This window comes from Uranotaenia lowii, chromosome 3 (genome assembly GCF_029784155.1).
Source record: "Uranotaenia lowii strain MFRU-FL chromosome 3, ASM2978415v1, whole genome shotgun sequence".
Taxonomy (NCBI): Eukaryota; Metazoa; Arthropoda; class Insecta; order Diptera; family Culicidae; genus Uranotaenia; species Uranotaenia lowii.
The window spans coordinates 8958470-8974532 of record NC_073693.1 but is presented as its reverse complement, the minus strand read 5'-3'; the positions used below and the strand labels follow the sequence as shown (position 1 = coordinate 8974532).

General features: G+C 39.4%; 1 protein-coding gene across 1 annotated transcript; it reads right to left on the bottom strand.

Moving 5' to 3' along the window:
* Positions 1–6129: 6129 nt before the first annotated feature.
* Positions 6130–9134, bottom strand: LOC129750543 (endoplasmic reticulum metallopeptidase 1-like). Its single transcript, XM_055745505.1, has 4 exons — positions 8941–9134; positions 8735–8864; positions 6901–8676; positions 6130–6840 (listed from the first exon to the last, which is right to left on the bottom strand). Coding segments are annotated over exons 1-4 (2583 nt in total). The 5' UTR covers positions 8943–9134; the 3' UTR covers positions 6130–6165.
* Between the last annotated feature and the right edge of the window lie 6929 nt (positions 9135–16063).

The following is a 16063-nucleotide window of genomic DNA, read 5'->3' as shown; positions in this document are numbered from 1 at the left end:
TTAATGATGCCAAACGATTTTTCATATTTCAAACTATATTTGGTGATTTTTTTCAGATTTTTCGAATTTTATTTACATACTTTTACGTCCGAGAGCATTTGAAATTTTTGAAAAATATATGGAAAATGGCCAAACACAACAACTTTAAAGCGTGTTTTCTCGAAACAAACTTTCATGCACTTATACCCCTTTGGCTCCAAGGGCCTCAAATAAAATAAGCAGTTTCATGGCATTTTTATATTATTCAATACCTATCAACCATAACATAAAACATTAAAAATATCATGAACAAAGACGCTCTATGCGAACGAAAATTAAGGTCCTGGAAATGGTTTCTGAAGGATTTCTTAAAAAGCGTGATAAAATTGAAACAATAACCGTGATAAAATCGAGCGTGAATTTGGCAAGTATTGATAAAATCGAATAGTGATAAAATCGAAAAACTGCTGTACATAGAAAAATCCTAATGAGGAACTTTCCGTTGCCGAATCTTCCTTGAAAATGGATTTCATGCGACCTCAACATGTAGTATATTACGATTGATTTTATTTTGTGAAATATCGGTGCCAAACAGAAAGATAAGAAGGTACCAAAGACTGTCAATTGAAGTCACACGTTTCTTAGCCGCCTACTGGAAAACTGATCATTCCAATGGAAAACGTGACAACAATTTAAATTTCTTACTAATAAGGCAATTTAACACTTAAAGTCCAAAGGTATTTTTTCACTTCTTAGAATGACCAGATCTGTAAATCCATCAATATAATAATAATTTCTGAAAATTGAAAGCAATTGCCAATCTTATGCTTCTTTACATATGTATGTAGTTTGAGTAATGTTATTGTTTTCTTCTATCTGACCGAATAAAAAAGATGCTACATGGTAAAGGCAATCAATTTATGACTTCAGAAAAAAAATTCAAGTATTTCAGTGTGACAACAATATTCACTATCCTATTTGATATTTTCAAATTTGTCATTGCATCAAAATTCAAAACATTATGAAGAATTAGGAAGCTCAGATTTTGGAACAAATACAAAATTTATCAAAATTTGCTCATGTCAATTTAGGCATATTTATGAGGGATATCAGTGACATTTAAAAAAATGTCCTTAAACTTCAAATGTTAAGTAGATAAATGGTTAGCAAATTCAAAGTCAACACTCTAGGTAATTCAACAGAAGTTGATTGGTATAATTCGGTCTAGGGAATTTCAGGTTCCAGCTGCTTGAGTTTGGTAGACCGACTTTTCTTCAATCTTGAACCTTTAAGTGATAAACAAACTTTTTTGTTGATTAAACACCCCCACCGAGTGAAAAATTTTTGAAAATCCAAAAGCACATCTACTAGGGGAAGTTCAAAGATTTTCTAGAAATTCGAGCATCTACGGGTATTTTGTAACGGTTTTTTGCCGCTTGGGGGGGGGGGGGGGGTGATCACCCCCACCTCCCCCCCCCCCATAGGACCGCGCCTGATGGTAGATTAGAGATTATAGCAGTTTAAGATAAAAGCAAACCATATCTTGAAGTTGTGGGTTTAAAATTTAGGAACCAAGATAACTGCACGCTCTTAATAAATAGCACAAGTCCACAAAATTAAAAACATCCTATGTTTTTGTGATAACTTTTGCTGGTAAAAGTTCTTTAAAAAAAATTGTGCGCTTTTTGACAAAGCTTTGAAACATTCCAAATATTTTGAAAATATCCACACAATAATCAACATTCTCGAAGACCACGAGTCATTTTGATTTCTAAGAAAAAAGTAATGGAAGTTTTCATTTCGTTATTTTTTTCTAAACCACAACAAACGGTAATATTGACGAAATTTTAGAAAAATTTTAAACGAAATTGAATTTTTGATATTTGAAAACACAAAAAGTCAAATCGTTTCGCAGTCTTCAACAAAGTTGTTCAACGAGTTATGATCTTTAATATCAAATACTCAATGACTATCGTGAATGATGTCATAAATAGTTGTTATTTTATTTATTTCAAATTTTAAAAATTGTAGAAATTATTTTTTTCTCAGCGTTGTATTTCTGAAACAAGAACATCCAGGCAAGATCTGGATTCATGAATGTAGTAGTATTCAGTGTCAAGATTTAAGGAGCATAAAAATACTAAATGATAAAAGTGTTTAGAGTGAATAACACAATAAAGTCACAATGGGCAGAAAATATCATGTTTAAAAATTACAATATCAGCAAAATAGTAATTTTTCAATATTTTTTCAATGAAAATAGTATTAAAAGCTTCGAAAAAAAAATCGGTATTTATAACGATTTTTGGAATTTTCATACCGAATACCGATTTTTTCGGACTCGAAAATACCGATTTTAATGTGGCATCACTGATTACAGATTCCAAAGAACCGCCCTAAGAAAAAAAAAAAAACATTGGTTCACTGTTTCTCAAGAATTACTGCGGCGCTAATTCTTCACTCACTCAGTGGGGGCCGTTGGTATTAGTAAGCTGGTTCTACCTAGAGAAGGCGGGTTCGCCATAATATAAAAATAAGATGAGGCGGGTCCGCCATTTGTAAAAAAATGAGATGAGGCGGGTTCGCCATATTAAGAAAATGAGAGAAGGCGGGTTCACCATGATAAAAAATAAGATGAGGCGGGTTCGCCATAATCAAAAAAATAAGAGAAGGCGAGTTCTCCATTTGTGAAAAAATGAGATAAGGCGGGTTCGCTATTGATAAACCAAACGATCTGACGGTTTTGGCTTTAGGCTGATTAAGCGGCTTCAAGAAAAGAACAAAAGCGTAGAAAATGGTATAAAATGGAGAAATATGTCTGTTTTCAAAGACAGCCAGGAGTTGTCGCCTTGATAAACAGTGATATGTAATTTTATTTTGACAGAGCGGAGTTCTGGGGGCTTTGAATATCGTTCGTGTAGCTCTCAAGTAATTTGTCGAAATTTAGAGGGAACTTGAGAGTAACGCCTGGAAGAATGACTATTCAATATATCGAAATATTTCTCAACAATCTAGACATTTATGGGTGATGAAGAAAAACCTTGAAGTAAAGGAGGATTGTGATATCTACTCGATCGCAGTGTATATACAGCTTAAGAATGACAATTAAATTCATTAACGTGATAAGAGAAGACTCGCATATTTACAGGTTTCAAGAGAGATATTTTTCGCGTACAATCTTACTGTTATTGAGGATACTAGAAAAGGAACTAACGACTGAGTCTTATAAAGCTGGGTAACACAAGAAAGAGTGGGTTTCTCACACTTAAAGCGATCAAGCAGCCCACATTTTGTTGCAGAGCATTTCAAACACTATATGATAATGTCGAATAAGTTTAGTTTTTGTTTTATACCTGATTTGTAATTGGTTTGGTAATAATTGTTTTGAGTCAAAAGTTTTACTTTGCTCTCTACACTTTCATGTCAATTTTTTTCGGGATAGGACCCTTCGAAAAAGCATGCCAGAATTATTGAACGTCCCCAGCAATAAAGCTGGTTGACAAATGTTGGGGCCAATGTTCCATAATTCCACGTAGAAAGAAAACGGTTCAATCACACATTAAAGCTGTCCACGTGATTTGGTGAAACGTCCAATTTTCATATGGGCTTTGCATTTCTTTTTCTCCTATAGGAGCGATGGGAATCGCGAAACTATGCCCTTGCATTCACTGATCACACGTAGTACTGATGATCGTTGAAATTTCGCAGATCATGTGCGATATGATACGGATCAGAAAAGAGGACGATCGAAGAGAAAGAAAAAGTCAACAAAACTTTACCAACCTAAAAGCAGGTCTTGGGCTCGTATACGGCATATATGACACTACAGTTCAAAAGCAGCGTCATCTTAGAGTAGGTGTACGTATATTACAACCCGAATCCGGACTCATACGTGTGGTGAGGATTAAAAGACTCACGTGTTAAGCAACGACATTTCCTGCAGCAAGAGGAAACAATGAAACTAAGATGAAATTCTAGTTCGGAAGCCTTCCTATCGGCTATGCCCTAGCGGTGAACAGGCGCGAATTACTTTGAAAGCGGTACCTAATCGGCACACATCTCGGGGTCTTCTGTCTAAAATTGGTGAAGTGAAATTAAAAAGGGTGCGATGCACATTGTAACCAACGACTAATCTACTGCTCGATGGAGCAAGCGCCCCCCTCTAGCCTCAGGGTCGGCACCCGTAAAAAGGAATCTCAGACTCAAGGAAACACTTTTGATTTGTCAAGAGAACTCCCACTTTATTTTCCCGAAATCGTAACAAACTAACTTGACACTGAGCGGATGGCTGTTTGTGGTTCACTTCCCCAGATATGTGGGTTTTCCTAACGAAATAAAGTTGTCCTATCTCGTTCTGCGGTGACGACAATAATGGTACCGTAACGGTGTTGTGGGTTGGCGTTGGTTTGACTACCTCCTAGCGTCATCCCAACGATTGGTGACAGGGATCCAAGGATCTTTTAGTGGGTTGTGAAGTCCAAACGACGACGAATTGGATGTCGAACTAGGAAGAACCACGCTAGGTATTGGCTAGTGGCTCACGGCACGCACTGGATGGGTGGAACGGATTGGCGGTTTTCTAGATGGTGACCTTCGGTGGATCGCCAGGTGAAGCTGACGGTATTGTACAGCCAAAAACTACGAGGTCCAAAGGCGCATGATGAGGTACGAAAATTGATTAGTCGGACGGGGTTCAAAACGGTTACCTGGTTATCAGTGTGTCCCAGATAACTCACTGGATTATCAACTGACTTCGTATGGTTGGTTCTTGGTGGTGTCGACGTCTCGAGCTTATAGTTCCAAGTGAGCCTGTTCTTTTAGCTAGGCTATTGACCCTGTACTTCGGTCGTAGATAGACGTTTTGGGTTCCCCCAATAATTTTTCCCATTATGTCCTATTAAGCATCGATGCGTTAGCATTTCCGTTACCATAACGCGTCCTTTAGCTCCACCTGGTATCGACTAGCGCTCTGTTGACCTGGTCACGTGTAAGTATGAACCTACCACTTCCACCGGCGTTATAGGGACTCTCTTTATTAGGCCTCAGGGCGGGTGGCACGCTAAACAAAATCAGGATCGCAGAGAATGCTTATTTGGATCAGTTAAAAACCCCAAAATATGCACTTATAGAAATTGCGTGTATTCAGCAATAAGCACTTGATTTCCCACTTTCTTAAGATTAATGGTATGGACGACGCCCTAGCCCCTAGTCGACGCTGTGGGCGCTTCCGTTAATGGAAAGGGGCTCCTGGTAGCTTTCAAGGTTCGGCAAACTTGCTTTTCCTTGTAGGCAAGCTTGGGAAAATGGCAGACTCCTCTAGCCTCTGGATTGCCGCTCCGAATAGGTGGCGTTAGGTAACCAGAAAAGAAAAGAGAGAGGGCCTACGATCATTGCTTCTCCGGGATCGAGCCTCGAATCCAAGGTGGTGTTGGCCTTGATGGAAGAGGTTGGTTGGCCAGTTCCAAGCGTCGTTTAAGCCCAAAACTAAGGGATTCTGTTCTTGAGAATCATACGTTAAAGTTCCGGAGCTACGGCGAAAACAAAATGACAGTTCGCGGGCTTACCTGGTGGCTATTTGCACTCAAGCTTTACTGTGCTTGTCGAAATTCGGCACTTGTTAGTTTGGTTGATGTACCCGAAGTGAGCCAGCACCAGGGAACCGCATTTGACCGGCCTTGACCCGAAAGATGAGGTCGATGCTCTCGCGCGTCGTCCATACGAGCGCTATTGAGCGTTCGTTGATTCTTCGGAGCGTCGGTATCGATCGGGATGGCTACCGAGCAGCACTTCACCACCAGGTTGGCCCTCTGGTGGTGAAGTGCTGAATCTTGATGGATGTCTCTATGCGTTCGATATCTTGGGGTGATCATTCTCCGTTCCTCCCCAAAGCACTACGATTCTCAACATATAAACGCATGAACACAGCCTCCTGTTGATGTAGTATCATAAGGGAAACCAAGTGGCACATCAGGCATGATGCCTAAGATGGTTTTAGTAGAACGAACCTACACAGAGCCAGCAAAAACACTCGTCTGTTATGGTTTAAAAACAAATTTACATGTTGTATACAAAGAATCCAGGGAATTTGGATGTGACATTTGCAGTATAACGCACTCTGACATAATGAGTAGATAATAGAGAATGACTAGCTTTATTTTCCTGTTCTTTAACTTCCCGAAAGCCAACTCAAAACTCCCGGCTTTCCAGATAGCTCGGGTAGGCCACGGTATGCATGTACGGCGGCATCAGCTCGATCAGCTGCCGGAACTCGCTGGTGTGAGCCTCCTCATGGTGCATGTAGTTCCCAACGATGTTTAACCGCAAGGTTGTGACGTCGGGCTGGAGCGTTGAGCTGGTACGAATTTGAAGAGTGAACAGTAGTGGAGAAGGTGTTTTGGCTTGAATGAGGTTTACGTAGTAGACCGGTTGACCTCGCCAGGGTGTTCCTCCGGGAAGAATCGAATTGCTGAACGACCACCTGGTGAGGTTGTTTCCTTGGTGAGGGGACACGTAGAGTCCCATTAGGGTTGGTCCCTCGAGAGAGAAACTGTATCGTCTGTGGTTCGGGGAAATGTCCTGCTTTTCTAGGAGTTGTAGACGGACCGGTTCCGGGAAGGTTGGTTCCGATTTGGCGGGCAGCCAGAAACTGTGCTCCCGGTACCGATGATAGCGATTGTTGTAGAACGGGAAACCGCAGTAGAGGTCCTGCTCGCAAAAGTCGCTGATCGGTTGGGATTGCTCCCATATGGGAACTTCTTGGGCTAGTAGTCGCCGGGTGTGCCGATCCATCGAATAGACGAAGAAGTTGTTTGTCGAGAGGCGAGCGCTGCCGTCGGCGTTGAAGATGCGTCGCGCTTGATGCTAAAAAAATCAGAAGATCGTGAGAGTTTTGGAAGAATGTTAACTTTAATAAGAACTTACGAAAATGTAGTAACGTTGAGGAGTGGTAGCTTCACGGAACGGAAATCCAACGGGGGTGAACGCCACGATCACGTTACAAAGGAAAAATAGCGCTAGGAGTGTGTTAAAGTAACGGATTTTCGGTAGCAGGACCACCAGTGGTATCAGCAGGCCGAACAAGAGAAGACTCATGAGGATACTGAACAGGGCCATCATGAAGTCGGGATTGGCTCCGGGATCTCCTCTACCGGTTAGGGGAATGAAAACGGTGAATACGGTAATGCTGAGGGCGCAGAAGTAAACCATTGGAATGATCTGACCGATGACTTGAACGTAGATCCAGTGGTTTAGCTTGAATTTGAGGAATATGTTGACTATTGTTGAAAGGGAATGAAAAATCACCGGGAAAAGGAGAAGGTATCCGGATCGAATTTCGGCCACGGTGAGGGTCAGGAGAAGGGCTATGAAGATTAAACATTGGGAGTGTAGGAAAAGTAGTACGCGTCCTTGGTTGTTGAGGTAGCTGACTTTCCGGTAGCGGATGTATAGCCACGGAACGATTGTGAGGCAGAGTATGAATGGAACGAAGTAAAGGCCAAATATCAGCCAGTTAGAAGTATACCACGACATGGATCGGTTTGCGGCATCTAAGATGGAGGCTATGGCTATCGTAACTCCAGCGCCAAGTAAGATGGCGACCGTTTGGACTATAAGGGTTATTCCGCATTCTAGGAGAATTTTTGGAAGTTTGGCGCCTTCCATTTTGACCATCATCACAATTGTCACTATTATGAGGATTAATCCTACCACGGCCACCAAGCAGTTGATCACGTATGTCAGCGTTCTATCGTAGGATATCTCGAAGAGATGGAGATAATCGAAGAACGTAGCAGCGCTAAGCTCATGCTCCGAGATGTTGTTGAGTTCGTTGGCCTTTGCCAGAGCTATGGCTATAGGAAGTAAGTTATCTCCGATGTGTTGGAGTGTTCCCGGAGAAATGGAAGAAAGGGCATCGTACTTGGTGTGGTAAAGGTAGCCGTAAGAAGACAAAGCGAAGTCCATCCCAGGCCAGTTTCCAAATTGAGTAAACACTTCATAATCCGTACCGGATGGAACTAAACCCAGTTGAAATACTTCTTCTCCGACAGAGTTTGCATACGGTCGTTTAGCGAATTTTTGATAGTACTGCATCAGAAATGGATAGTTTGGGCCAGATTGAAACATAATCTCCCGACCAGTGTTGCTAGCAATGTCCAGATTAAGGAAGGCAGAAACATTATTCGCCAGTGAATGACCGGTCACAAAGCCATGTGAGCCCTGAAGAGTGTTCTCCTCACAGCCGTTGAACAAAAATATCAATCCATGTTTCAAGTCGAGATTGAGGCGGCTGATTTGTTTCAGTACTTCAAGCATTACCACCACCATTGTCCCATCATCACCTGCACCAGAGCTAGTTATGACCGTATCAAAGTGAGAATTTAGCAAAAGATAACGCCCGCTAAATTGGCTGTCGCTTCGTTTTCTCACGGTGGCAACGACATTTTGAACGTCGCGATAAAAGCTGGTCATGGGATAAGTCTCTGAGTAGTACAGCATACTCCCGGATGCGTCTTGCACTTCAACGGATACCAAATTCGATGGGTCAGCATCCCTAGCTATTTGGTTGATCGTGTCCAGCAAGAAATTTACCGTTAAAACTTCATTCGTCGAACTTCCAACCACTCGAGGACCTTTACTCGTGAGCTGTCGGAGTAAACTGTGCGCGCGTTCCGCTACAAATACAGGCTGATCCGACACCTGAACCGAAAAACAAAATTGTTACACATTTTGTCGCTTAACCTTCAAGCTTAACAACCTCTTCTGTGATCAGCACGGGTTCCGGTAAGCTCGACCAGTTCCAGTAGATAAGAAAGTAGACCCCTACTCCGACAGCCGGAAACAGTAGACTCCACAGCAGGGGAATAGCATGGCTTCTAGAGAGTTTCCTACAAAAACAATCGAAAATTAGTTAAGCGTCCCCACAACAACAATGATTAAAATTAAAACAAGCTCGCGATTTACATTTCCCCGGGCTGAATCTGCCTCCCTACAGCGAGGTGAATCTCATCAAACGGCTCAATTAGCACTAAGTCGCGAAAAACGGCGTCAACCGTTTCGTACCGTACCTATTCGTACTTATCTTATGGTGGATGATGGTCGGCCAACCATTTTCGGCAGCGATGATTGCTTATTTGATTTGATTGTTTCTATTCCGGCTAACCTACCAGTGTCAGTGTGCGCGCTTATCATTCAACGGCTCTTCCGTCATCCCCGTCCTAAGTCTTTAAGTGTACTACCCCTGCCGCCGCTGCCGCTCAGTGAATGAATCACGATTACTCTCGCTGCGACAGATTTAAATTACCCACCACACACTCGGTTGTCGGTCGGGTGCAGTCTTTGTAACCAATAACAATCATCATACCGATGAAGACACACACCCCACTGCTTTTGGAGGCATCAGTTCGAATGAACTTAAATTTACACTTGAACACCCGTGAGAATTCGAAGCTTCCGGACTGTTGAAAATTTTTGAATACTTACTAACTTGCGTCTGTAATTGATTTATGGTCACTTTATAGCGACAGTTACATCATGTTTGGATAATAGGTGACAACTTATGATCGATCATAATTAAGGCTCGTCTACGCAACAACAAAGAAACACACCTCAATTTCGGTGTTCACTTCACTTCAAAGGGATTCAATCAAGAAGGATGGTATACATAATTTATTTTCCTCACATTGTTGGATTTTTCTCTGTTTTTTTCTTCTTATCACTTATTGAAGTCACGTGATTTTTATAAAAATCTGATTACCCGAATACTGAATTAGCTCACACCTTATAGTTTGTATTGCTTGTACATTAGGGTGACAGCCAAATTAGTCGAATTTAGCCAACCGACCAGGCTCAGTGGCTTAGTAGAGTTCCCAATTGACCGAGGTCATCAATTTTGTTCAGAGGCCAAATGAATGGTGCCTGGGATTGACAAAACATTCTCAAATGCGAAAGAGGTCAAGGAATAAATTTTAATACACTAGTCAGCAGGCATATCCCCGTACTGTAAATAAGATATTATTATTACACATATCAAAATATACTTAGCTTCGATAAGTTGAATAATGGTTCGGATTTTTCAGACGTCCGATAGCAATCCTGCTTGCATTTCATTGTAATTCAAATTTCGTCGTTTTCTCGTAAACTTTCGCATGTTTCAGTTCTTGCTCAAATAAATTTGCAAACTGAGGTTCGAGAGCACTTGAAAATTTTTCCACTAAAAAAAACATCCGTCATCGACGGTCACAGCCTACCGAGTCAACGTCGAGATCTGATGGAAACTCGAAAAAAAAATGTCCAAAAATGATGGCAACGTTTCATCGAATGAACTCCATTCCTCTCTCTCAACTAAAGGAAGAGAAAAGGAGTTTCAATATACTTTCCAAACGGCTAATATAATTTCATACCAAAGTAGATCCAGGGTTGCTAGCGACTTTTCGTTTTGAAATTCCAAAGTTTTTTCCAGATTTTTCCCGGTTATAAATGATAATTTTCCCATTCATTATACTCGTTTTTAATGTAAAATCATGGTGAATAGAAAAAATCAACGATATAGGTTGGTGGTGAATAAAAAAATCAATGTAATTTCTAACAATTGTATCCCAAAACTTGTAAACCGGTTAGAAATCATGACAAGTACTTCGGCGTCTTTTAACACGTAGCCTTTTCCTATCAAATTAACAGATTTTCATGATTTTTCAAAACAAATCTGACGAAATTGGCATCCATTCGTTGTTTTGCTTCACAATTTTGCAAAAAAGGCCGGTTAAATTGATCTGTAAACTATAATGTACTTTTCAACCACCGTGAAATTTTCTTGAATTTTTATAGAGTCCTAGAAAAATAAAATTATAGTTTATATAGAAATATGTAAAAAAAAAATATACATTGAAACATAATATCAAATCTGATTATCAACTTGAATGGGGATTTGTCTTACAAAACTTACAATCATCAGATTGCATGAAAATATTTAGCTATTTTCTAAATGCAGTTATATTTTTTTGTACTAATCCAAAGACATGTTTTAGAAAAAATTGTTTATCTTCCCAATACAAAACAATGAATAATTTTAGGAGTGCTCTACTCATGAAAATGTAGAAAATGTAGAAAATCATGTACAAGACAGGGCTGAACTTAAATCGTTTGAATGTAAGATATTATTTTGAATCAGGGTTAAAAACTTAGATTTCAACAGGAGCTTTCTGCGATACAATTTTTATATAAGACATATGTACATATATTCCAGCGTAGGAAAAATTAAAAACTAAACACTTGCGGCAATATAATGCTTCGTTTCCCAGGCCAATTCAAACGAATTACACAACAACATTGGAAAACTTTTTTTTCTGGTGAGAAAGAGGTGTTACTCTGCCTTAAAAGGGTTCATGCTACCAAATTATTTGCCAAATAGTTTAACTTTGGGGGTTCTCGTAAATAAAATAATTTAATGAAATACGTATATCGAACACTGAATCATTTGACGTAATAAACTATAACTGGTGCAATCGAACCTGGATAAGCTTTAAACCTCTATAAGTGAGGGGACAGCACAAAACCTCTTTAAGTGAGAGTGTAAAACCTCTATAAGCTAGAGTCGTTTTCCTGACTAAACCAAGGAAATTAGAGAAAATACCAGTTTTGTATTGAGTTGGGATACCAAAGAGCAATATCCACAGTTCCATATTGAAACTCTTTCGAGAAAACTTCGAACTGTTGATGCATTAACTGGTTTCTTATAAATCAGTGGATTTTTATTAAATACACATTGAATAAATGCATTTGTACATCATTTTAATGCATTTGTAGGTTGCTGACCCTCTATACAAGAGAACCTGGTTAAGTTAAAAACCTCTTTAAGCGAGAAAAAAAGCTAAGTCTCTCACTTAAATAACGACGTTCGACGTAGTTAGTATTGCGTTAAGTTTTTCGATAATAGTTTCATAAATAACATTTGAGTTATGCTTGTAAGTGAAGTACACTTTGCGAAGAGCGAAAAAATAAGATGTTAGGTACATATTGCTCCGCAATTAGTCAAAAAAGCGATTCAAACTTCGGTTGTTTACTAATGAACGAAAATAAGCGATTATGAAATAAATATATATCGAGACTGTCAAAAACTACTCTTAAATTTAGAAATAATACTAAACAAATATTTGTAATTCCATGAACAAGTTTCAAGCATGACAATTTTCCCGGTGAGGTGCTGAAATTCCCGGTTTTTTTTCCCGGTTTCCCGGTGACGCGATGAAATTCCAAAGTTTTTCCCGGTTTTCCCGGTTTTCCCGGTTCGCTAGCAACCCTGTAGATCCATTCGAGCCATTCTAAGGAAGAAAGAAAGATTGCTTCAAGGAAATCTTTCACTACTTTCAGAAGGAACACGAAGATCCATGGAGTTCAACAGTGTCAACGCAATTGACTTGCGACAAAAGTTGATAAAGTTTTATACTGAGCTACCCGATCAGAAGAGCATATCAAAATAATAACTCAAACGTATCTCACCAAGATATTTACATCTGATTCAGTAATAATTAAGTACTCTAAATTTTCGATTTTCAGTTTCTCCAATCTGAACTATATCTTATTCTGATTGACAGACTTGAATGGGGTTGAGCTCATTTTCAATTTTTTTTTTTTGTAATTCGTTTATTTGAAACGGCTCATACCTTTAGGCTTTAAGGAGCCAAACTCGTTTTGTTTTTTACAATTGTTTGCTTAAGTCTAGATCACTTTTTTAACACTTTTTGGAGAGAATAGGAAATAGAAAGGGAAATATGAAAGTTAAAAGAATTATAGACGGAGATCAATAGCTTTTAGGAAAAGGTATATTTCGAACATGTAGTCCAAGTCCATCACAGCTAACACATCCCTCACTGGAACGTCAGGTGGTTTTCCTCGGGCCCGAAGGGAGTCTATTAAATTCGTTCTAGCGACAAGATGGTCCTCACACGACCAAACAATATGCTCTATGTCATGGTAACCTAGGCCACAACCGCATAAATTGCTGCCAGCAATATTTATACGATAGAGTACCGCATTCAAGGAAGAATGATTGGACATGAGACGGGAAAATATACGAATAAAATCCCGACTCAGGTTCAATCTATTAAACCAGGGTTTAAGGCTTACCTTTGGGATAATCGAGTGAAGCCACCGACCCTTGTCATCCTCGTCCCATCTGCGCTGCCAGTTGATAAGAGAGTTTCTCCGTGCCAAGAAGTAGAATTCGTTGAATACGATTTCACGCTGGTAAATGTTGCCTTCCATCGCACCCACCTTTGCAAGGGAATCTGCCCTCTCATTGCCTACTATCGAGCAATGTGAGGGGACCCATACAAAGGTGATGGAAAAGCAACGTCTTAATAAAGTAGTCAATATATAGCGTATCTTTTCGATGAAGTACGGCGTGAATTTTCCTGGTCTTATGGATCGGATTGCTTCAAAGCTCATTTTCAATGATAAAGATTTTTTATCGGATTGTCCTAAAATAAAATGATTATTTCATATTTTGATATACGTGCAACTTTTTATGAAACACGGACATCGAAGTCAACGGCCCAAACCGTGCATTAAAGAGTTTCGCTCAACAGCTGCATTAATTTGAATCCAATTTTTAGGAAACCAAAAATGGAGCATGATTTTAGCATATTATGTAGTTTATTGGCATTCCACTAGAAAATTTTCTCGAAGCATTCATATCTTGATAATTTATAATTATGATATGATTTGCTCTGCCCAATATCAAACTATGCTATCTGAACGAGATATAATCTTGATAGGAGCATATCAAAAACTGATATAATTTTGCTATGATCGTATAGATTTTTTGATATAATTTGAGATATTTCAACATCCTACTAGTACTGAATTATGACTCATTTAGATAGAAAAAAATAAGTATAAAAATATCTCATTTTGATATAATTTTGTTTTTCCCTTCTGATCGGGTAGTGTTAACTAGTTCAAATAATCAACTGAAATCCATCTAAGTATCGACTAGAGTCCAGTAGTTCTCCTTCATAGATCTGGTGGGTACAAAATCAGTTGTTCCGACTGTGATAAGAATTGGACAAACCTAAAGGTTTGTTGTGTTTGATAAATAGATTCGAGGAACGCATGGCTATAGATATAGCTAGATCTGACTCAAAGGAGAAAATCCTTCCTTCACAGTATCCTAGATCTGCAGTAGCATAACACATGTGTGAATCTGGTCACTCTATCGATCAGGAAAATGCTTCGCTGATTCGGTCTTTGAATAGCAATTCGCTTAAATTGGATGTTGCTGAAATTTTCAATCAAAAATCAGTTCATCTCTTAAACGGAGACACCGGACCAGGTCACACTTGGTTGTTCGAATTCTTAGGTAAAAAGAAATGCAATGATTTACTTGACAATACCCAAAACCAGGTAGAAAATAATGAAGCAACTCCCAAAACAGGGTAGGTAGACCCAAAAAAAAGACAACGGTACAACTTCCGAGCATTCGGAGGTTTTTGATACCTTTAGTAGCTTACCTACTCGGATTATTTAAGGGAGGAAAATGATACACATTCATCAATTGATTGCTTTGATTCAGTAGAATTATTCAACCAAGTAGGTTTACAACACATATTAGAGACTAAAAATCGAAGAAAAACGGCTTAGTTTCAAAAAATCAATTTTTGACCACGTTTTGTTTTCGAGATAGCACCAGATTTTGACGTTTTACGCATTTTTAAGTAATTTGGCATCAAAATTAAAATTTAGATTTTTCCGATTTTCTCTGGTCTCCCCTTTGGTGGTTTTTGAGGATAAAAAATTGAAACTTTGAGCGCATTTAGACACCCCTAAATGAAGTCTGTTTGAGCGGAAATTTTGCACAGGACAGTTTTTTTAGGGCAATTTACCAGTGTGTATATTGTCAGTTTTCAATATTCGTTCATGAAAATTTTCCCATACATTGCATTCCCATACATACAGGGTGGCAAACCCTAAAAAATATCAAGGTTTATGGAATATTTTATCTTCATATAGGGCATTAACATTTCTAAGTTGAGAATCTAAGCATCAGAAGGATGTAAGTGTCATCAATTTTGAGCTCAGTATACCAATCGGTTTTTAATACCTCATATATCTGGTGCAAAACTCCGATTTTTTTTTACAATTTAAACACTTTTTCGAATTAGAACAAAATATGAAAAAATCGAGATAACTTTGAAGCATGTTTTCTCGAAAATATCATTTGGGCATTTTACCCCTTTGATCCTAAACGCCTCAATTGTTATAAACCTCTTTGGGACCACTGCACTGGACCATTTACATAACTAATTTGAAACACCTACTTAATGATCCCGCGTCGATTCTTTGGCGTGGTAAAATACCTCCAGTGTTGACGATCCGAAGCAAGCTTTTTCACTTGGCTCCAGTCAAAATTCTTGTCGACAATTTGGATTTCGGCGTCTAAGCTTCGCCGCCAAAAGTTTTTGGGTCTGCATCTCCTTCGCTGTATCGCTCTCATCTTTTCGCAACGCATGTACAATCCATCTCCACTTACGCTCTCGACTCTCGATTTCTAGCGCCGTTTGATCACACCGGATGTAGTTCCACGTTTGAGATTCAGTTGCCAGGCCACCAAGCGGGGATGATATTCTACAGGCAGCGACTCACTAATACTAGTTTTCGCGCACCAAGTGCTGCACCCGTACAACGTTACCGAATTGACGTTTGAAATGAAGATTCGGTTTTTCGTTCATAGAGATATCTGTCGTGAGCACCGAATCCCGGTTTCGATGTCTGTCTTGGAACCACCATCAGGCTTTATTTGACTTCCAAGATACTGGAAGTATTTCTCCTTTTCATCTTATTGCCCAGCTACTATGAAACTAGAAGGAATTCCTGCGTTGATCTACATCAACTTGGTCTTTCCGAAATGACCTTTGACAACTGCTGCCTTGGATCATTGAGTAAGGCCGTTGACTTGCTCTGCATGTCTGCATATCTTCCAGTTGAGGTCGTCGAGTTTATTCTGCATGTCTTGTTGTCTTTGATCGAGCAGTACAATCTCTTTAGTCAGGTCACGAGCGTTCAGTTGCTACATTGTCGAAGAATTCCA